The sequence below is a fragment of the Corylus avellana genome, chromosome 7, assembly GCF_965113065.1.
Source record: "Corylus avellana chromosome 7, dhCorAvel1.hap1.2, whole genome shotgun sequence".
In the NCBI taxonomy this organism is placed as follows: Eukaryota; Viridiplantae; Streptophyta; class Magnoliopsida; order Fagales; family Betulaceae; genus Corylus; species Corylus avellana.
Genome location: NC_142496.1, coordinates 25,336,637 through 25,359,373, shown reverse-complemented (window position 1 = coordinate 25,359,373; position 22,737 = coordinate 25,336,637). Strand labels below are relative to the sequence as shown.

Sequence of the window (22,737 nt, the reverse complement as noted above, 5' to 3'; positions counted from 1 at the left end):
AAGGGGTGGCCGAAAGCACCCCATGGCCCTTGGAGGTGGCTTGGCCACCCTTAAACTGGTCTTGAGGGTGGCTCAGTCACCCCTAAGGTCAAACTGGAGTGGCCGGCCACCCCCCATAAAATTTTTCAAACTAGAGGTGGTGATTCGATCTTTTCCAAAATCTGAGGTATACTAGTTTTGTCACGTTTTAAAACTTTGGGGAGAAATTAAAAAACCTCAAAACCTAAGTATCAAAAAAGTTATTAATCCTTAAATTAAATTAAAGCGAAATAAAGAAAATTAGGACAAAAATTTTACGTGGTTGGATCTATGACCTAATTTTACAACATAAAATCCTAATTAAGGTTACATTATGTTTTTATTTCTTAACGAGCTTACAATACAAAAGGCTCTATTACATAAAATATAATTTTAATCAAATCCCTTAATTCAATTTCATCAAGTCATCATTATATTCCTAAAGTTAGGCTAATCTAACCTTTCATCAAAAATAATGTAATCCTCATCAAATCTCTGACTTTAAGGTCAGTCAAATATACTCTACCAAACTCCACAATCTTCTAATTTTCATCTTGGTCTTTTTTTTTTTTTTTTTTCTTTTTCTTTTTTCTAACTATTTATAACAACTCCACCCAATCTCTTTGGGTTTTGGTGAAACAGAACAGCAACAATGCAAAAGCTTAAATAACGTAAGACATAAAACACAAATGGGAGGCATACGAAGAAAGGTTATATAGGCCTAAATACAAATAGCTCAAAATACAGGGACCTCCCACCAAAACGCGCGTTGTAAATAATCGAAAATTTATAGGCCCTGTTTGGTAAATTTCCTCGCAGTTCGCAACTTCGCCATCTCGTCCTCTTCAAACTAACGGAGACATAAGAAGAGAGAGACAAAAAGAAAGAGAGAGATATTGACAAGAAACTGGTAACCGCCGAATCGGATAGAAACAGTGAAGCGGAATAACGAAAAGGAAGCGGACGAAAAGGCGTTATCTGCACTCGGCGGTGACGACCACTCGCTCACTCGCTCACTCCACGCCCGCCACGTGTCGTGCGAAACCTCGGTCGCCTCCAGATAGGCCCATCCCCCCTTCCCAGTTCTTTATCCTCTCCCTCGAACCGAGCACCAACCGCAGAGAATCAAAGAAAGGGCAGAATCGTGTTGATCGGAGATGGATCACGCTGCGGATGCTCACCGGACGGACCTGATGACCATAACTCGGTTCGTGCTGAACGAGCAATCGAAGCACCCGGAGTCGCGCGGCGACTTCACCATCTTGCTCAGTCACATTGTGCTCGGCTGCAAGTTCGTCTGCACGGCCGTCAACAAGGTAATTCACAATTCCTCATGCTATAAGAATCTCCTTCAATGCGCCATTTGGAAAATCCTAATTGTTGCTTTCTTTTCTCCTCTCGTGATAAATGAATTAAGTTGTGAAAGTTAAGTCTCACGTCGGATGGGCAAATATAAGCGAGCACCAACGACAGTCAAAGAGTACTTGTTGTAGCGTGACTATCACGCTCCATATTCTTCTTTTTTTTAAAAAAAAAAATTTGTTCATTAGTCTGATTGGAAGCCAGATATAAATACTGCTTTTTATTTTTTATTTTGGTTTATATTGCCACTTTGAGAAATAAAGAATCAGGCATAGATTTTTGCGTTTATAGATGTGAAGTTGACCTACTCATTGACAGTTTGCAATTGATGGAAATCTTATGGTGTGTGTGGACTATATTCTGAAAACTTATGCACTTGGCATAGAAATGAAGATAAATTTGGTGGATTTTTATTTTATTTTGTTCATTTTGTTGCTCTTCTAGAGTGATCTATATTTACGTATTTAGCTCACTTTCTTTCTGCAGAAAATGCTAGCGTGTATATATATATATATATATATATATATATATATATATATATATATATATATATCTTAGATTGTAAAATTATTACAAGGGTAGGGAGTTTTGAAGTTCAGATTGGCCTTCACATTTGATTCTTATTTTTTTTTTTTACATGCGTGCAGGCGGGTCTTGCCAAACTCATTGGACTTGCTGGAGAGACCAATGTTCAGGCTAGTAATATATTGATTTTAAAACCCTTGTGTGGTTTTTTTATGTTCAATTTTGTTGGTTACTTATTAAAAAAAAAAAAAAAGGTTTCGTTTTATTGGCATTTATACTATTCCCTGTTTTTTCATTGTTATATGTTCTTTAGAGATTATCATTTTCTTTTTCCATGAGGTTTTTGTGCTCTTATGACTCCAGGGTGAGGAGCAAAAGAAACTAGATGTGCTTTCAAATGATGTTTTTGTCAAGGCTCTGATAAGCAGTGGCCGAACTGTGAGTCACTTGAAGATTGTTGATGCTTATTTAACTGAACTCATTCTGATTCTTTTCTGAGAGTTTGGATTTTCTTCCAGTGCATCCTTGTATCAGAAGAGGATGAAGAGGCAACATTTGTGGAGCCTTCTCAGCGTGGAAGGTTTTTCTGTTTGCCCTCTGCTGTTGGGAGTTTATATTTTGTTTAAATTGTTGGGTTCTTAGATATAAGAGTTATATGTAAATTTTTATCTTAAATACTTTCTAATAATGCAGGTATGTTGTTGTGTTTGATCCGTTAGATGGATCCTCCAACATTGACTGTGGAGTTTCAATTGGAACGGTATGACCCCTCATCCCCAGACATATTTAGTGATTGTAATGATGAATTAATCTGCTGTTTTCTATGTGAAATAATTGTTGATCCATAATAACTTGAAATTGCATTAACTTATTGAATGTCTTCTCTTTCATCTAGATCTTTGGGATTTATATGGTGAAACATAGCAATGAACCAACTCTAGATGATGTGTTGCAACCTGGGGAGAATATGGTGGCAGCTGGCTATTGCATGTATGGGAGCTCTTGCACGGTACAAATTGAGTTGAACCCGTTGCCATTCTTTTCACTTGGGAACACAATGATTTTTGCAGCTATGTTAATTCTACACTAAAAATTTGTTATGTCATTCTTTTCACTTGGGAACATAATGATTCTGCAGTTCGTGTTAAGCACTGGAGTTGGTGTTAATGGCTTCACGCTTGATCCATCTCTTGGCGAGTTCATTTTAACTCACCCAGACATCAAGGTATAGATTTGTTATTTGAGTATTAGATACATCTCATAAATCTTGCTGTTCTCCATAAATGTTACAATTGATGTTCCCATCTCAATATTTAATGTGGAAGCTTTTTCTTTCTTTTTTCGCATTTTAGGGAATCAGTTAAATCATTGAAATTCAGATTTCTGTTCTTTTTCATTTAGTTTCCAATTAAGTGTATTAAACTGAAATGATTTTCTTATTGTAATAAGTTGCATGAAAGAGGAAGTTTAGACATCCTTTTCAGGCAGCTTGACATGCTTCTGCATTATTTAACAACCCTGATGCCATTTAATATTTGCTTCACAAAATATTACAAAGCGTCTCTATATAATTTACAGTGTGCTTATTTTAAATGTCTACAGATGGTATAATGACGTAAATGGCTTTGGGGTGATCATGCATGTGCTCTTTTCTTTAAATGGAAGAGTGATTGATATATCAGTTCACATATATGTTATGAGGGACACATACTGACATATATAACATCTCTGGTTTTTTTTTTAGTAACTAGAACTAGTTTGTCATATGTCTTTCTGCGCAGATTCCAAAGAAAGGAAAGATATATTCAGTAAATGAAGGAAATGCTAAGAACTGGGATGGTCCAACAGCCAAGTATGTCAAATTCAATCTCTCTTGTTTTTCTACTGGTTTTTTTGTCATTTTTTGACCTCTCTTTTCTTTTTGGGTGGGGGGACTTAGGTATGTTGAAAAGTGCAAGTTCCCCACAGATGGTTCATCATCAAAGTCACTAAGATACATTGGAAGGTATCATGGTTCTGAACCTAGCTACTAAATATTGCCAGTCATTGGAATTGTTTTCTGATATTTGGTTGCCGGGTTGTGACAATTAATTTACTATTAGTTATGAGTAATGATATAAGGAGGACTAGAATCTTCCTAGAGTCCTCCCAAATGTGATGTGTCATTTAAAATCACTAATAGATCAAAATTCAATGATAATCATCTCAAATTCATTGGTGAAATGCCATGTCACATTTGGGAGGACTCTAAGGAAGACTAGAATCTTCCTAAAGTCCTCCCAAATGTGATGTGTCATTTAAAATCACCAATAGATCAAAATTCAATGATAATCATCTCAAATTCAATGGTAATTTTAAATGTCATATCACATTTGGGAGGACTTTAGCCTTCCTTATTTCATTACTTATTAGTTATTGCCACCATTGATTGATAGTCCTAATCAAAAGACAAAAATGGAATCTATTCTTTATAGGCAGAGGTTGATTAACAGTGATATTTTCTGCACAGGTATTGAACTGTTGTTTCTACTGACCAGAAACCGAAAGAAACTATAAGAATTAAAATAATATTTAAAAATAAAAAAATAAAAAATCAAGAGGTGGCTTCTTTAGAGTTTTCTTGCCATGCTCAGCTATTGAAGCTTTGGCCAACATGTACTATGTGTGTGCATTCAAAGTTTATCATTAATTTTTTAAAGTTGGAAACTTGTGAGGTAATTTTCCCTAATTCGTTCTATTCTTGTGGTTACATTATTATTTGATCATTTTTTCTTGCCTGAAAGCATCAAATTACAAATGATACTTGCAGTATCGATAGCTACAATCCGCTTTAAATGAAAGGCGTCACCTTCTGTGAAGATAGGCCCTATCAACTTGGGCCTTTAACTATTATTTGATCATTTTTCTTTTCAGAAATTATCAAAACACAAATGAGAAATGCAGTATAGGTAGCCACAATCTGCTGTTAAATGAAGGTGTCACCTTTTGTGAAGATGGGTGTTGTCGATTTGGGCCATTAATTACAATCGAGAACATAAGTCTTAATGATGTGTGTGACAAACAATTAAATCCACCCTGCTGCGCATTCTGAACTCTCTTTACTAAATCACCTTGCAGTAGAAAAATAGAGTAACTAGAGCTGGGCTTTGACTTCATCCCAACAAGTTCAGGTTAGGTCATATAAGTCTCACGTGAACTCCAAAATTTTATTTTATTTTTGGAATCAACACAAATGTTCAAAAAGTATCAAAATATAATGCATGACGTATTTAAAATTTTGTCAAAATTCGTTGACTAGAAAAATGCCAGCAACAGCAATTAATGCTCATACATTTTCTTGAATAGCATATCCTGAAGCAACATCATACAGTGTTCCTTAGATTAATCCCTTGGCTTTATTAGCTTTGTGTTTATGACACTTTTGTACGCAAAATTCACAGTCAATTAAAATACTCACGGACCAAAAAAGAATTTAGTTTATCGTATATGTTGATCTTCGTGTTTGGTTTACGACCTGTCTTCATCTTTTTTCAGAAAGATTATTGTAGTTTCTCATATTATAATGATTGACAGCATGGTAGCTGATGTCCACCGCACATTACTCTATGGTGGTATCTTTTTGTATCCCGCTGACAAGAAGAGCCCCAATGGGAAACTGCGGTATGTTACGTACAGTTAGAGCAGTGGTTTCATTATAAAGCACTTGAAGCTTGGTGTTAGATCTTATAGCTTTAAGTCATAAATCTGTGGTGGGGATTGAATTAAGATGAGTTACTTGATTTACATGGACAGTGTTCTCTATGAAGTCTTCCCAATGTCATTCTTGATGGAAAGAGCAGGAGGTCAGGCTTTCACCGGCAAGCAACGGGTATTGACTTGATGAATTTTCTTGATTGAACTTGACCTGACTTAAGATTTATGGTACAAAACCTTTGTTTTCGCCAAAATTTCTTCACCTACAAAAATAATGCATTTGTATCAACTAATTACAAACTACTATAGATTACCAAGTTCTGAAACAAAAGTTTCCAAACAATGTATAGTGTCTGAAATAATCTTATGCACAGACAATAACTAAACCATCTTGGGATGGGATCACTGAAAGACTAACACGGGTGTGTTCAATAAAGCAGAAAATTGGACCAATCACTGATTGTGTACCCAATATCTTATTTCTTTTGTAAACTTCTTTAAACCAAAAAATAGTATTTAAGTTGATTTTTTGAATTCAAATATGAGCCAAAATGAACCAAGTTATTTGTTCTTTTTAAATGCCTCAAACCATTCACTATCTAGTCCAAGTCCCGACCATCTAGAACAATGAACTTCGAGAAAATCCATTGAAGCTGCTTTTGGGGATAAGGAACTGATTGAAACTGATTATCTTTGCAGGCGCTGGAATTGGTTCCAAAGAACATTCATGAGCGATCTCCAATATTCCTTGGTAGCTATGATGATGTTGAGGAAATTAAAGCTCTCTATGCTGCTGAAGGCAAGGAATAAAGTCATAATTCTCGTTTCTGTTTTGCCAATTACATAGCGTCAGCATTGTCTGCAGTTACCAAAATTTCAGTCATCCATTCAAAAGATTTACTCTTTTTGAGGTTTCTTTGTAATGATATTCTACAGTCTATTGATGGATAAATAAGGTCAAGTTCATAAATTGAAGCCTGCAAAAGCATGCCCTCCTTGATGGATGATAATTACAATAATATGTTTGTTTGTCCAACTATAGAATGGATCCCATCGAATTGGCTCTTCAAGAGTCAAGAAGGCCTAATCAACATGGAGACTAGTATTTGCGTGTGGCATTATTCTATAATATCATGCAATAGAATTCTCTCTTCGTCGTTCCACGAGCTTGATAACATTGAATAAGGTTGTAATGAGCCAAGCCAAATTTGGCCTTACAGAGTTACAGACTCAGCTTGTGAAAGATTGGTATGGGCTCAAACTCAGATTGGTATGGGCTCAAACTCAGCTCGAAATGGAGCTCACTTCGACTGCAATCTTAATCCTTACGCTGTGCCACAACTAATCCAACTTTTTGCCTTGACAACTACTTTTTCTCACATAGGAACTTGACAGATTTGAAAAACGAACCAAAAAAGAAAAAAAGAAAAACTGTCTGTATATCTTTATGGGGACATTTGAGCAAACCAAATGGCAAGCTTTACATCACTAAGCGACTAATGTGATCTACCCGGACTCGGATGTCATATCATGATACAATATATAGTCACTAAAAAAAAAGTGATACAATATAGAGTGCAAATTTGATATCAACGTTGAACCATGCATGAACAACATATTAGCGACGCCATAAAGCCACCACTTGAGCAGCATTGTGAATCAATCTTCTCAGTTTTAAACAATCAATTCTTGTGCTAAGCACCTGTAGTTACAGTGGTGAAGATCATCAGATTCACATGCCTCCGCAAAAATATTCTGGCATCCTAACCATCAGAGCACCACAATACTTGCTTCACCTTACTGAGAAATTTTTTTTAAAAGAAAAACATTCCAACGTCTTGACCATCAGGGGGTTCCAATACTTGCTTCTGAGAGGAGTTTGGATGCAAGGGGGGAGAAAGAAAGGAAGATAGAATCAATAACCTTCACATGATTGTCACCCAGTTGCGGCTTCTTTGAGACTGATAACAACCAGCACTCAGCTATTCATATTTATGCTGAAGATAGGCGGCCTATCTCAATCACAGTGAATGGTGACAAAAAGACAGATAATCCAATGACTATTTAAACTAGCCATCTAAATTCTAATAAGACCTTAGGCAGCCCAATGAATTTTCGGGGTAAAGAAAACAAAAGAAAGTTGCATAAGGCAGTGCATTTCCTGCTTTGCACCCTACGGTGAGATGGGATTAGAAAGTGTATCTAGCACATAGGTGCAACACATTTGGCCCTATCCAAGTATCAGCGGGACAAAGATCCTCTCCATTTCAAGTATCAACCTAATAAATCCTGGGAATTCGAAAGAAGATCACCTAGAAAATAGAGTATACTTAAGAGGAATACTATAGGCTTACAAACAAATTTTACAACATGATGTAGCACAACATGATTAGAAATGAGATAAATTCAACTTTTGAGAAACTCAATCATGTTGTGCCATGTCATGTTGCAAAAGATTTTTTGTAAAATTTGTTTGTAAGCCTAACATTTTTCATACTTTAATGCAAAAATGAAGAGGTAAACAACACCAAGAAAGCAAGAGTTTTCTAAATCAATAAGACAAATCCAGAATAATATATAACTCATACATATTCATCAGTGCGACAGAAAAAAAAAAAAAAAAAAAAGAAGCTTGGCAAGGAAAAGAGCACAGCGACATATATTATGTTACTGCATGTGTCCTATGAGAATGAACCGATACACTTCCCCTTGAAAATCAAGCTGTCCTCAGTGGCGGGGAAACCAATATCACACCATCTCCTCTAACAAAGAGGAATGGCACCGTACGCCTTGTAGTCTGTATGGACCAAAAAAAAGTTGAATGTCATTAGTAAAAATAAAAAAATAATAACAAATACACACATATATATTTTTTTTCACGTAAATTCATCAGCATAAATTGATTTACTATGCATTCTTGCATTTTCATATGACACTAAACCTATCCATCAGCTTTGCTAAAGTCAGAAAGGGCGTTATAATAAAGGGAAAAAAGATGAATATTATGGAAGCCCTAATCTTGACATTGATCAATGTGCTTCTATAAAGGTATAATCGCCAAAAGACGAATATTATGTCCATTGCCATACAAGTTTGTGCTAACATATTCCTGAGCTCCTTTCTATGGTGGTTCCAACAATGAAGTTTCATTTAATTAAGGAGGAAAGAAAATAAGAGAGAGAGTAAACATTTTCAGTATCTAGAAAGGCATAATGTTTCATAAGCAATAAGAAATGTTCTGAACAATAAGAGGACTCTTTTAACTGTAGGAGCAATGGAGAACACAACTATGCTACCTCTATCCAAGGTTCAACATTTCCCATTATCTCTTCCATTCCATATTTTGGCTTCCAACAGAGACAATATTACATTTTGCAATTAAAAAAAAAAAACTGTTTAAAAAGGAAACAATCAGAGATTAAAACATACCCGAACTATCTCTTCATATGTTTCATCATCAATTTCAACGGTGGTAACAATTTCTTCAACATCACCAAGAATCATATTCAAATGCTGATCATAAGCCTGCAAAGCCAGATGTTTAGGCAAAAACAGAAAACCCGATATAAACAACAACAGCTCTAATGACCAAATTAGAAGGCTAAAATTACCGATTCAATTTCAAGGTTTTATTTTCTTTCTATTTCTTTCTTTCTTTTCTTTCTTTTTTAATATAATTTTCTTCTTGCACAGAGCTAAATTATCTATTTCAAATATGCTGCGCCCCAGTACATTGTGCTCATAAACTAGAGAATCAACCCATTATTTGGACAATTCTTCTTTTCCAAGATCAAATTGCTTCAATAGAGGACTGCTCTGTTTTACAACAACTTGAAGAGCCTGCTAGATAAATACTGGTTGTCATGGAAATTTTTTTGGCTTACAGAGAAATGTAACAGAGGTCAAGAAGGATTGAAAATAGATAAATTAGGAAGTGATAGTATTGCACACCCTTAAAATGTCTATTCGCTAGGAAGTACATTTTGGCCAAAAACTGACAAACTGACCCATGCCAACCCTACTAACATACTTACAATGGGTGGTTTTTGGTTTAAGAGCAAAGTTGAGAAGCTTAAGGTTGAACCTAGGTATCTTGTACAATGTTTTACCAATTCAACAATTGATGATTCACACTAAATTCAAAGTTCATGTACACTGTTTTACCAATTTGAAGTCATAAAAAAAGATGTATTTAAGCATGGAAGCAGTTTCTAAAGTATCCATGCTAATGACTCTTAACAATAATGATCATCATGATTAGGTAAAATATAGGAATACAATGACCAACAATAATGATTATCATGATTTCATGGAAATCAATGTCAGCATACATGTCAAAAAGAGAAGTCATGAATCCAGCATGGCAACAGTCTTCTTTACATTTTTTTTTTTTTTTTAATTTTTTATGACGAGGAACCCCCCAAGGTAGGGCTATTTTGTACTCACTCCTTAAGGGCAAACCCGCCCGAACCGTGCAAGTTGCATTGAGACTAGTATCAAGTTGCATTGAATACCTAATTTCCCACAAACTAGGCTTCCTCAACCATATATTTTCTTTCTATACATTTCCTTGAACTATGATTTTTAAGCATTTCAGCATTTAATCACTCCACAAGAAAACCAATGGCCAAAGCTCGTTTTAGCAATCTTAATTGCACAAATTGCACTGAATAACATTATCTCTATCCGCTCTTTAACTTTCCCAATAACAACTTTCAACAATGTCACCAAGCTATGTAGTGTGCCGGGGCACCATAATCTCCACTTTACAACGATTTCTTGAAAAAGAAAACAAAACAAAAAAAAAAAAAACGTTTCACTCAAATATTATGTCCAGCTATTGCTAAACTATGATTAAATTCTTTTGAGCATAACAGCTCACTCACTCAAAAACCCTAATCTTCATCGTTTTTAGGTCCGTAAAGCAAAACCCTAGGACCGAAAGGCATGGACAAATAACACAAATCCAGCACGCAACAGGACCAAGACCCCCCCACAAAGCATTGAGACTTGTTACTATGAAATCAGAGCCATACGTTTGTGTTTATGCTTGAGAGAGATAGAGATTGAGGTACTCACATGGAGTTTGCCGCGGAGTTCACGGTCGGATCGGAGCTTGACGTAGATGCGCTCGTCGAGGCTGAGCCTAATGAGATCCAAAGGCTCCTTCACTGCGCTATCTTCCTCGCTCGCCATTCTTCCTTTACTTCTTTGTTCCTCTTATCAATCAGCCTATAAAACCCCCCCCAACCACTCGCTCTCGCGCTCTTCTTTCTTGGGTCTGCTATATTATACGCACTAGTCCAGAGAGTCAGAGACAAACGAGACGGTGACGTCTTAGGGCATGGTACGGAGTTTTCATCTACCTCCAACATGTAAGAAATATTTTTTGTAAAATTTACATATTTTAAAGAAATTGTGAAAATCAAATATTAAAAAAATTCATGTTATATATATATATATATATATATATATAGAGAATAATGATTTAGTGAACACCGGCATGCATGAAGAGTGTGCATGCTAGGGTTATAATATTATAAAATATAATTAAAATAATATTTAAACAGTAAAAAAATATATATATTATAACACTGGTGTGCACATTCTTCATGCACGCCGGTGTTTACTAAATCACAACTCATATATATATAATGGTGAATTTTGAATTTCTAAAAAATAAAAAATTCTAACAAAGTGATGTGGCCTAATATAATTGAATTTTTCAAAATTTAGACTTATTTCATTCTCGATTATATTATGCCACATTATTACCTTTGTAAGCCTAGCGTTTCTCGTCACTTTTTGCTTCTGGTTACTAATATAATAGATCACATGCAATTGAAACAAGTCATTTGAAGACCAAATTTTTGAGAAAAAAAAGTTAGAAAACTTAGGCGGTGTTTGGCAAAGTATTCTTCCATTTTCCCCTAAAAAAACCAACTTCATTATTTTACATCACCAAACAACTTTCTGGCACTTTTCTTGCCAAAATTTATAAATGATAAGGTTGTTAATGTGCCCTTTTTGATGAACAGATGTATTTGGTGATCATGAAATCATATTTCCTCTTAACAAAAGAAATAAAATGCTTACTCCAAAACAAAGCAAAGAGAACAACCGCCATTAAAGGGAAAAAAAAAAAAAAAAACAAGTTTGTCAAAAGGCAGTGTAAAGTAAGGAAGAAAATCTAAATTCCCTTTGATATCTAGTGAGATACTGAGATGGAAAAGTAGACCCTTTTAACACATAAAAAGTTGTATGTTATTCCGGACACGATTGGGAAGATTTCTTCATGTAAATAGCCATTTTCTGTGCCACCTAACGTGCTTTGAGATGGAAAAGGGTCACCTTTTCTTGCTAGTAATGGAAAAAAGCTCCTTCAAAGTAGACCTTTTAACACAAAAAGTAGTCGTTACGATTGGGAGGAATTCTTCATGCAAATGTCTCATCTAACTTGCTTCCATTTTATGTCCACCCTTACCTATCTAGTTAATGAAATGAACCCATTAAGATTGAGACACATATCTCTCGTATTCTGTTATAATACATGTGTTACGATTAAATTCAAACCAAATTCATGTCACCTCAATCTACCGTTCATATAAGTAGCTTTTGGAAGTTGGAAAATGCATCTCCTCAAGAGAACATTTTAACTTGACCTAACCCCATTAGGATATCAGTGGATTCTTAAGGCAGTTAATACTTACTAGGTTTGTGTGAGCAATTTTCTGTTGCGGAAATTCGAACCCACACCTAAACCTCATAAAAATTTCCTTAAAACCACTTAACTAGCGTCATCGGTGGTAAGTTAAACAATTTTTTAGTAGTAGAACTTTTAGGCAAAGCTTTTATAGACAAAAAGCTTTATTACTCGCATCAATTCCAAACAAATAAGACTCCATTTGTTACAATTTTTATTTTATGTCTTTTGTTTTCGTTTCTCAAAACAAATATATTAACAAATAACTTAAACACAAAACACGTCTAAAACACAAAAAGCGGTTTCACATTTATATCATATCAAAATGCTTTTTCAAATTAATAACAAAAAATACCTCAAAACACATTAACAAAAAGAGTTTAAATCTGTTTGGCTTTGTGATTTTACCAACTCTTTTTAAAATCACATTTTTTTATTAACTATACTTTCAAATTATTATGATTATTATTTTAAACAGAAACATACCATTAAGTAAAACAAGTTTCAATTATATAATTTTATCGACAAAATAAATAAACAAACAATCTCTGACCAATGGTATTCTTGAGTCACTCCATAAGATCAACATAATACTCTATTACAAATTGTCTCACCTGACGTACTAAAGAGTGAAATCCATAATAGAAGTGGCAGAAGCTCATAAGATAAGGCCAAAAAAAAAAAAATAAAAAAAAAAGAAGTTCATCCTCTTTGGGCACATTACACATACATGAATTTGGCCTAGACGTCCCTTTTATTAAGCAATTTGTACTGGAAGCATCATATATTATATTTTAGAAATTACATTGGACTGACTCTAATTTTGTCGCTACCATCTTTACAGAAAAAAATTATTCATAAAATATTAATATAAAGGACCCACCGAATCTTCGCATACATTGAACCTACGATAAGCCCCTTCATTGGCTTCGCCGTTAAAATGTGAGATAATCTTCTTAGCTCGCTGTGATTTGGACATAGACGATGTTTTTCGTGATCATCGAGCCTGGATTCTCGGCTTAATTACGGGGAGTTCTGCTTTATGGCTTTCTGGGGTTGAACAGCTGTTTGGAGATTTATTTGGTGCAGATAAGTAGCTTTTGCTTCCTTGTGAATGAACACACTTGAGGGTTTATTATTGTTATTTTTGTTCGTCTTGAATTTGTTGGGTACTTTTATTTGCTTCTAGTTTTGGTTGGTTTCTTTCTAGGAATGCGAAATTTTTTATATTTTTTGTGGAATTTGTAATTGGTATTGAAGTTTTGGATGTGGGTTTCTATTTGGTTTGGTTAGATGGGGAATGGGTATGCTTGTTTGGCTATTTGAATGGCGTCCAGGAGGCTGTAGAAGGAAATGGAAATGCTTTAGGAAGGGCATGCCTGATTTTGTTAGAGTTGGTGGAGTTTATGTGAATGGCTTCATCAGAGTGGGAAATACATATATAGGCTAGGGTTTTAGGGGTTTGGGGTTTATGGGTCTGATCTGAATTGTTGTTTGGAACAAGCAATGGAAAGGAATTTATCACAAGGAGATATGATTTCAGGTGGGTCTTCCTATGGAGGGTTTGACTTGCAAGGATCAATGAGAGTTCATCATCAAGCACAACAACCGCATTCAATGCACCAACACCAGTCTCATCCTCGCCAAGGACCTTCAGTACATCCCTCGATTCATGTGGGTTTCCCGCTCACAATGGGAACCATGCAAAACTGTGATCAAACCATTCCCATGGCAGATTTCAATAAGGGAGAGAGGAGCAAAAACTCGGTGAGCGATGAGGATGATCCAAGCTTTACTGAAGAGGGTGTTGATGGTCATAATGAAGCAAACAGAGGGAAAAAGGGGTCGCCATGGCAGCGTGTGAAGTGGACTGATAAGATGGTGAGGCTTCTTATTACTGCTGTTTCTTATATAGGAGAGGATGCAGCTTCAGATTGTGGTGGTGGGGGGAGAAGAAAATTTGCAGTGCTACAAAAAAAGGGTAAGTGGAAATGTATTTCAAAGGTCATAGCTGAGAGGGGTTATCATGTTTCGCCCCAGCAGTGTGAGGATAAATTCAACGACCTTAACAAAAGGTATAAGAAACTTAATGATATGCTTGGGAGGGGCACTTCTTGCCAGGTTGTTGAGAACCCTGCACTTTTGGATGTGATAGATTACCTGTCAGAGAAAGAGAAAGATGATGTTAGGAAAATATTAAGCTCAAAGCAGCTGTTCTACGAAGAGATGTGTTCTTACCATAATGGCAACAGATTGCATCTGCCTCATGATCCAGAATTGCAGCATTCATTACAGTTGGCTCTTAGAAATAAAGATGACCATGATAATGATGATGTCAGGAGGCACCAACATGATGATCTTGATGAAGATGACCAAGATGTGGAAACTGATGATCCTGATTACTTTGAGGAGAATCACATTTCACATGGGGATAATAGGGGGATGTATGGAGTGTTAGGGTCAGCAAAGAAATTAAAACAAAGTCAGGGCCATGAAGATGTTAATTTTGGGAATTCCTTGAATTCCCAGGACTACAACAGAAGTCCTTATTCTCATGCACTAATTGCCCAAGCTGATATGAATCAAGCCTTGCCTGAGAGCACAAAATCAGGTTGGTTACAAAAGCAGTGGATTGGGTCACGCTCACTTCAGTTAGAAGAACAGAAGCTACAAATTCAAGTTGAAATGTTGGAATTGGAGAAACAGCGGTTCAAATGGCAGAAGTTTAGCAGGAAAAGAGACCGTGAGTTGGAAAAGCTGAGGATGGAAAATGAGAGGATGAAACTTGAGAATGACCGTATGGCACTAGAATTGAAGCAAAAGGAAATGAGTGCTGGCTTTAACTAGTTGGCTGGTCTTATCAAACTTAGTTTATTGCTATGGCTATATGCTTGCTATACAATTACAGTCTCCTTCTGCAGCTGGTAAGCTGCAGTTGGTTTCAAGTGGAGTATCACATATTGGAGGGATAAACCTTGCTGGAAATCATTTATGCTGCCTGCCTATCATAAACACAGGATATTTTGATGGCAATCATCCATTTGCCTTAAATGAATGGTTGAGGAATTTTGTGGCTAGCATTTCCTGTTTTACTTTGTAAGTTTGAATACTTAATATTATATTGTTGTTGTTGTTCTCTTCATGAAATTCAGCTAATATGTTTTTGTTTGGAGCGAGAATAATTGTATCTTTTTGTGGTAACATAAGAAGACTATAATTGAGTTGTTGCTTCTGCCTATATGCAATATATAAGGCAGCATACTTATGGGTCAAGGATTTTTAATATCTAGGCCTGCTTGGCTTCAGTCATGGACAATCTGTTGGAGGTCCTTAGGCATTGTGTAAAATAGATTGGCATCTAACATTCTCTAGGTGGAGCATATGGTTTATGTGGAAGGGTACTTCCTCCTGCTCCTTCTCATATAGTATTATTTGATTTCAGTCATAAATCTTCGATTTTGAATTCTTCTAGTTGATTCATGTAATTGGTCCACTTTGCCTTAGGATTGCATTGCTTCCAAAAGAGAACAATATAGTTTTCTATTAGTAGCTTGTTGGGGCGTATGAGGTGGGTTTATGGAAGAATATTAGGAGAGGTTGGGAAAGTTTAATAGTTTCACCAGATTTGAGGTGGGAGATGACTCCAAGGTTAAATTCTGACATGATCTTTGGTTTGGGGATATGGTCTTTAAGGATGTCTTTCCAGTTTTATTTGGTACTGCTTGCGTAAATGATGCTTCTGCTGCGGCTCACTTGGAATTTTTTGGAGGTGCCATTTAGTGGAACGTGATCTTCGCTAAAGCGGCTCATAATTGGGAGGTAGATGCCTTTGCCGCGTTTTTCAGGATGTTGTATTTAGCGAGAATGACACGGGAAGGGGAAGACAAGCTACGGTGGGTCCCTTCCAAAAGAGGGTTGTTTGGTGTTAAATCCTTCTACAGTGTAATGGGTAGTCATGATGGTTTCCAGTTCCCTTGGACGAGTGTTTGACAAACTAAATTTTCGTTGAGGTAACTTTTTTTGTGTGGTCGGCGGCTTTCAGAAAGATCCTTACCATGGGCAATCTCCAAAAGTGGCGTCATCGTGGTTGATAAGTGCTATATGTGTAAAAGGAATGGAGAGTCTGTGGACCATCTCCTTCTCCATTGTGAGGTTACTTGCACCATTTGGAATGTTTTCCATAGTCGACTTGGGTTGTCTTGGGTTATGCCTAGACGAGTAGTCGATTTGTATGTGAAGTTGTGTAGAAGATGATGCATTCGTGCCTTTTGTGGTGTCTATGAAAGGAAAAGAATGATAGAAGTTTTGAGGTCCGCGAGAGGACTTTGGAGGAGACTAAGTTTTTATTTTTCAACATATTGTATCTATGGACAACTGTTTATGTTTCTCATTTGATGATTAATTTTATCATTTTTTAAAATTCTTTTTGCCCCTATTAGTTCTATGGCTTCTCTTCTGTACTTCCTGTGTACATGTATATGGGGGCGCTTTACGCTTCTAATAATATCTTGATTACTTATAAAAAAGAGTTTTCTATTAGTAGTTGAAGGGATTGTTCAGGTTGTTTTATGATGGTGGTTGTGGTGGATAAGGCTGCTCATTGGGTCTACCCAAACTGACCTACACAATGATTCCAACCTGGACCAACCAGGTTCGGTTGGTTTCCTCCATCCCCCATTCAGTTGGCGGGTAGGTTTTAGGAAATTTCAACATATTTGGGTTGGGTCTTAGGTTTAGAGGGTCGATAAGCCATACATAACTGACCCAAATGACTTATACATGATATATAGGGAAATACTCCACTTACTTCCTGAATTACCCGCCTTTTTAATGTTATCCCCAAACTACCAAAATTTGCTACGAGTTCCACTTGCTCGAGATGCAGGGGTGCATTACCAACAGAGATCGAACTAATTATAGTTGAATCATCATTATATTTTGGTTATTTTCTTTCCTTCCATTAGGATTTAATAGAAAATCTTAACGGAGGGGTGATTGAAAAGGCTAATACATCGGATACCCACATTTCAAATTTTGGTAGTTTTGGGAGACATTGAAAAAGGTGTGGTAATTCAGGACTAAGTGAAGTTTCCTTTAATATATATTTAATATGCCATTTTTTTTTTGAAAGAGATTGTAGGGTTTTGATACCTCATCATTCTAGAATTCTCTCAATCTCTCCATTCTCACTCTGTCAGTTCAAGAAACCACCTCCTTCGCCTGTTGCTGCCGAAACAAACCACCTCTTTGCCTCTCTCCCATTGCCTGAGGTACCAAGTTTTTTCTGTTTCACCATATCGGCGCTTCTCAGTACCAGATTGACAGCTCTTGTGGTTAGATTGGTGGTCCTCACAGTAAGATCGGCCTCTCTTTGACTCCCAATTGGTAACCTGACTACCATCTGACCTGAGGGGGTTGGTTTAGTTTAGTAGCTGATCCCCTTTGATTGTTCACCCAGTACAAAAACTGACTACTTACGGCAGTTAGTAATGGCTAAATGTTGACTCAAGAGGGTTGTTGTTCAGTGCTAGTGGTGGAATATTGTAAGGCAGTAACAGAAAATGGAATGATGAAACTAATGGTAATCTTGGACACTTTCTACTTCTTAGGAATTGAAGAGCCATCATTTTGTTGTGTTTCAGTAAGTGCGAGCATTGTGACATTTGGCTCAGAGAAAAAGGGAGCATTGTTTGAAGGACATATTTCCCATTTTCTCTTAAGAATGTTACACTGTTCATGTTGGATTCTTGCAGGACCTACACTTCTTTAATTAGAGTCAAGCATCTACTAGGCATTTGATTCCTGCTATTTGTTTGGAAGCTGTTTAAGTTTCTCAAGTGTTAAAATTTCAACATTGGAAGTTACTAGTAATAAAACAGTTTATTACTTATCAAAAAAAAAAAAAAAAAAAAAAACATTGGAAGTTACTAGTCCTACTCTTCTTGTTTATCATATCTATCTTTTTAAAGTAGAAAGAGTCAAACTACTAAATCCGGAGGCTGAAAATGAAACCTATAGCATATGAAACTGCCTGAATTCCTAAAATTATGGAGACACAAGCTCCCAAAAGCCACAAGACCTGTGATGTGGATTTCTGTACACTTTGGGCTGAAACTGATACCCCAATCCTTTCAATGGATAACAGTTGGTGCTCCCGCTCAAATAAATGGCCCCTCAAATCCCAAGCTTTTACATACCCAACCGTTAAATGTGTTGGTAATTGTCATTTTCTTTCCTTAAAAGGGGAACTATTAGAAGTTTTCTCAAGTCTGATGTGGTTTTTGCGGATGATTGCATTTAGGTCTCTATATAGTTGGTAATTTGATTTTGTTTTTGATAAGTAAGTTGGTAATTTGATTCTAAAGGCCATGTATGTGGAAATTCACTATTCCAAGGAAAACTAAAAATTTACTGTTTAGCTAGTTGAATGAGAGAGAATTTGGGGGTAACCATGAGCTGGGTGACCTAACTCTGGACCTGAATTAGGCAGGCATGGTCAGTTCTCTATGCTTGCTTGAGGTTTGACTTTGCTTATTTGATCTTTCAACCAAGTGCAGACTTCAGAGGTCAAATACAATCAATAATGCATATAAAAATGTGTTTACAATCTTCATATTATATTGTAGAATATTATACTTATTTAATATTAAATTTCTTGATACCTAATAGGCTCCAAAGTTTACAGGTTTGGGATCAGTCTCAACATTTTCTCATCATGGTAATTCTGAGCTATATTAAAATAATATCTTTAGTCAGGCTAAGGTAGCGAATATGTAAATAATATAGCTCAAACCACACATAATACCTCTGTGGTGTGAAGTGGGTAACAGTCATGAGATGGACTCTCTTGTCTTTGAAGAGTGGCTTATACTCCCTTTGGTTATTGCGTTCATCAGTAAAAGGTGGCTAGGGTAGTTGAGTATCAAGTAAAGTTAGCCTCCTTGACTGTAGGACAAAGGTGCTATGCTAATTTAAGACCGGTTCATAAATGCAGCTACAATTTATCCATCACTGGGGAAAAGATCTCAACTTGAAAAATGAAGCTATGATTACCCCATCATTGGGGGAGAGAGCTTATCCAATCCAAAGAGCTTTTAGTCTTTGTTCATGGAATTGCCAATTGTCCATTCACCATTCAGGTCGGCGCTAGTGTCTACTTGGTCGACTGTGGGTTATTGTACTGGAGGAGATCCAACTATGTAGGGGAAGATTGTGATTAATCTGTTGAAACACTTCAGTTGCAGTTTTTGTTTTATGTTTAGTGACTCGAGGCATGCATAATATGCTCATTTTCCTTTTCTAAATTATCGGATTTTTTTGTTGGCACATGAGGGCAGTTTGTGTTGTGTGAGGAGGCTTATCCTCCCTATGTTGAAACAAGGAAACAAATTCATGTTGTATTGTAAATCTTAGGATTATATAGTGGCCTTTTCTTTTGGTTGCTGCATCACATTGTGCCATAATCTGCATTGGTCAAATAGTAGGCAGATGCTACCTCAGTTGAGGTGAGGATCAGAATGCTTTGTCCTGCAATGAAGAAGAAGAGTATTTGGGATTTTCCTGGTGAAGGTTAAGTGCAGGCAAGTGTTAAGGGGCTATATGGACAGGATTTGATAATTAAATGATTCCTTTTTGCCATTCCTAACTTTCAAGAAGGTATGTTTTGTTTTCGTATGGTTTTCTTAGGATTTCAACTTATGTGCTCATCTGTCTCACATCATTCTGGTAATTTTGGTGAAGTCGTCACTTCACAGAATTGTGTTTTCAGATATTATGGGAAGTTAATTCAATCATTTCATTGTGTGTATAAATGCATCTACTGCTTGTTTTTATCCCACTGAATAGATTGTTTTCTGATGTAGAAGTGTAGGCGTCTTTCATGAACATTGAATTATGGTAACCTGCCATTAAAATTGCTTCAATTATCTTTGCTAGGATGAATAATATCAAATCCATCTCTCTTGCTGCAATAAAAATGATATTGCAACTAAAATAAACCATAAAACTATTTCTTTTTTGATGACATCGGTGGTTGTCTATTAAACTGTTGTCAAGGGGTAGAGTTATGTCCATTAATTGTTAGAAGGAAAAAGGATCAGTTTAGTCTTTTACCAAGGGCAAATTCTAATGCTTGAATGAGTCAAGTTATATTAATAGGATGAATACTTGAGAAGACTGGTCACCATTTCATTTATAACTAACTTATCCTTTTACCCTATATTCAAGCAGGAGGTCATGCAATACCAGATATAAGATAAGCCTTAACAGGCTAGGACTATTGTAAGATTGTGGCCTCTGAGTAGGATGGGATCTTGATCGGCTTGTGGTATGGATTAAATAGGGTTTAAGACTTCTAAGCTGTGGGAATATGAGACATCAAGACAGCGCACAGAAATATAGGATGGGAAGATAATTTTGCAAACTATAGTTTTTAGAAAATGAAAGAAACTGAGTTTAAATATTTTGGATAAGGTTCTTGTACCCTTTTCCCCTTCTAGTTAGGTGTTCCTAGTTGTATACTTCCAGTGTACTTTGGGGCGCCTCACGCTTTTAATAATATCAGTTACTTACCTATCAAAAAAAAAATATTTTGGATAAGGCTTAATACTGTTCTTTAACTGGTCAGTCTGTATGGTCTGGTAATTGGGGTGGTTTCTGCTGACCTAATTTGACATTATTACAATTGGTTGAATAAACATCTTGGATCCTTTAGCAAAAGACTAGCATAATTTTTATATTTCAGTGCTGCATTCTGAACTTCCTATAATGTTAATGTATGGTTGACGTTAATATGTTAATGTGTTGTAATCAGATAATTCCACACTAGTTGTTGAAGGCATAGGTTTGCAGTGTTACACCTCCTGTGCTTGATAAAAACTAAAAATTGCCTGCACATGGTGGATGCCTGCTTAACTACAGACCTTCCCACTGAACTAGATTCTGGGTTTCTCATTTTACAGGTGCATCTTGGAAATTTTTCAAGTTCTTTATGAAACTGTATAGAGTGCTAAATTACTTGTGCACCTTTTCCAACATATCATCATGGATGCTTTCTCCATCTCTCTCTCTCTCTCTCTCTCACACGCACACATGCATTCACGTACGCGAATAATCATTCTCAACATTTGGGGTGTTCCCTGCAAGGCGTGTTCTTGGAGCACGATTCAATTGCTATTTGAACATGATTATGTTGAACTATGTTTACAATAATCTGTTCCATGCTTATCTTATTGCTAAGCTATTGGCTTATTAACATCTTACGCTAGTTCTTAGATGGGCAAGAAGCTATCCCATTATCTTGTTCTGTTTTAGTGCTTGTTATGGAATAAGTGAAAAATCTTTTTGTTGCTTGTTTTTTATTTTCATTTGTGTTCTGTAATAAACGTCATTTGCTAGGCCCTTATTTTGTTTATCAGACTGTTGATCTTGAGTTTCTAATTCTCGAAGAAAAATTGTTTCTGCACTAGTTTTGGATGATCTTTTTTTAAAAAAAATGAAATTTACTGCTACTTTTGACCCTAATATGCCTATATTATGTTGCTCAAAAATTTAAACTTCTAATCTTCTTCATTTGGCAAAGAGGTCTATGAGTTATTGTCTGCAAAATAAATGAGCCTAGAAAACTACTGGACAAATATATCTTGCTGTGACAAATGTGCAAACATGTAGTTTTTGTGTTCTACTTGTTTGTTTGATTTTTATCAAAATGGATGTATCTTTGTAATGGAGATACATCAATAAGCCATTAGGAATCGTTGCTCTTCTGTAAGAGGATACATTTTATTATACACTTTCAGGTGCTGATATTGTAGTAAAATTATCTGTTACCAGTAAAAGTTGATTTCCAAGGACTTCTTCTACCTTCATGCAGCTATTATGATTGTCCTGTAATATCCCTGTTTAGTTGCCATGCATTAGATGCCAACTTGGCCACCAAGTGGCCTGAATGATGCCCAGCTGCTGTGCATTATAATGGTAAGTGGCGTCTAGGGTTCGTCACTAGTTGTTATGGAACAGAGAATCCTTACAAACTGATGTGACCATCGTACATCGGTCGCTAAACTTTCAAATTTTGTTTTTTGTTTTAAATTTTTTACCACACAATAAGTTTGTAAAAGAGTTGTAGTAAAAGTTGTAGTATCCTGAAACATTTGTAGGGGCGGGGTGGCATGGCATGGCATGGCATGGCATGTAGATTGTTGAGATAGGAGTATAGTGTTGGCCCGTTTGGACGATAGCAAAGAAAGTGTTAAAAAGAAACACTTAAAAAAGTGTAAACAGAGCAAGGCTTATCCTGTTATCCATTTTAGGAGTATGGCATCAGAGAAGTGGGACAGCAGTAACAGAAGGAAAAAGCAGTGAAGTGGACGTGAGAGGAACGGGTTTTTTGTTATTACTCTCCCATCCCCCCCATTGTAAGTTGTTTGTGTTATGGC

General features: G+C 36.2%; 3 protein-coding genes across 4 annotated transcripts; 2 read left to right on the top strand and 1 right to left on the bottom strand.

Annotated features, from left to right (window-relative positions):
- The first annotated feature begins 875 nt into the window (after window positions 1-875).
- Window positions 876-6,754, top strand: FBP (Inositol monophosphatase family protein). Of its 2 annotated transcripts, XM_059598445.2 has the most exons (12): window positions 881-1,334; window positions 2,028-2,075; window positions 2,269-2,343; window positions 2,424-2,485; window positions 2,599-2,665; window positions 2,801-2,914; window positions 3,044-3,130; window positions 3,687-3,757; window positions 3,845-3,910; window positions 5,479-5,565; window positions 5,698-5,773; window positions 6,298-6,754. In XM_059598445.2, the coding sequence occupies exons 1-12, from the start codon at window positions 1,176-1,178 to the stop codon at window positions 6,406-6,408; spliced, it is 1,023 nt and encodes a 340-aa protein (XP_059454428.2). In that variant the 5' UTR covers window positions 881-1,175; the 3' UTR covers window positions 6,409-6,754. The 2 variants fall into 2 exon arrangements, with proteins under 2 accessions (XP_059454430.2, XP_059454428.2); XM_059598447.2 differs by lacking the exon at window positions 5,479-5,565 and having other exon boundaries at window positions 876-1,334.
- Window positions 6,755-8,129: 1,375 nt separating this feature from the next.
- LSM3A (Small nuclear ribonucleoprotein family protein) lies at window positions 8,130-10,898 on the bottom strand. The gene is made up of 3 exons (XM_059598295.2): window positions 10,678-10,898; window positions 9,028-9,123; window positions 8,130-8,395 (listed from the first exon to the last, which is right to left on the bottom strand). Exons 1-3 carry the CDS (start codon window positions 10,792-10,794, stop codon window positions 8,315-8,317), a joined length of 294 nt encoding a protein of 97 aa, XP_059454278.1. The 5' UTR covers window positions 10,795-10,898; the 3' UTR covers window positions 8,130-8,314.
- Window positions 10,899-13,215: 2,317 nt separating this feature from the next.
- Window positions 13,216-15,459, top strand: LOC132185782 (uncharacterized). The gene has a single exon (XM_059599568.2). The coding sequence runs from the start codon at window positions 13,808-13,810 to the stop codon at window positions 15,146-15,148; it is 1,341 nt and encodes a 446-aa protein (XP_059455551.2). The 5' UTR covers window positions 13,216-13,807; the 3' UTR covers window positions 15,149-15,459.
- The last annotated feature ends 7,278 nt before the right edge of the window (window positions 15,460-22,737 follow it).

Excerpts from the sequence above, each read along its gene's own strand:
- FBP (XM_059598445.2), top strand. The coding sequence starts at position 1,176 with ATGGATCACGCTGCGGATGCTCACCGGACGGACCTGATGACCATAACT. Across the intron at positions 2,486-2,598 it reads GAGCCTTCTCAGCGTGGAAG|GTATGTTGTTGTGTTTGATC; the intron begins GTTTTTCTGTTT and ends CTAATAATGCAG. Across the intron at positions 3,758-3,844 it reads TGGGATGGTCCAACAGCCAA|GTATGTTGAAAAGTGCAAGT; the intron begins GTATGTCAAATT and ends GGGGGGACTTAG.
- LSM3A (XM_059598295.2), bottom strand. The coding sequence starts at position 10,794 with ATGGCGAGCGAGGAAGATAGCGCAGTGAAGGAGCCTTTGGATCTCATT. Across the intron at positions 9,124-10,677 it reads AACTCCGCGGCAAACTCCAT|GCTTATGATCAGCATTTGAA; the intron begins GTGAGTACCTCA and ends CTGGCTTTGCAG. Across the intron at positions 8,396-9,027 it reads CATATGAAGAGATAGTTCGG|ACTACAAGGCGTACGGTGCC; the intron begins GTATGTTTTAAT and ends TGGTCCATACAG.
- LOC132185782 (XM_059599568.2), top strand. The coding sequence starts at position 13,808 with ATGGAAAGGAATTTATCACAAGGAGATATGATTTCAGGTGGGTCTTCC.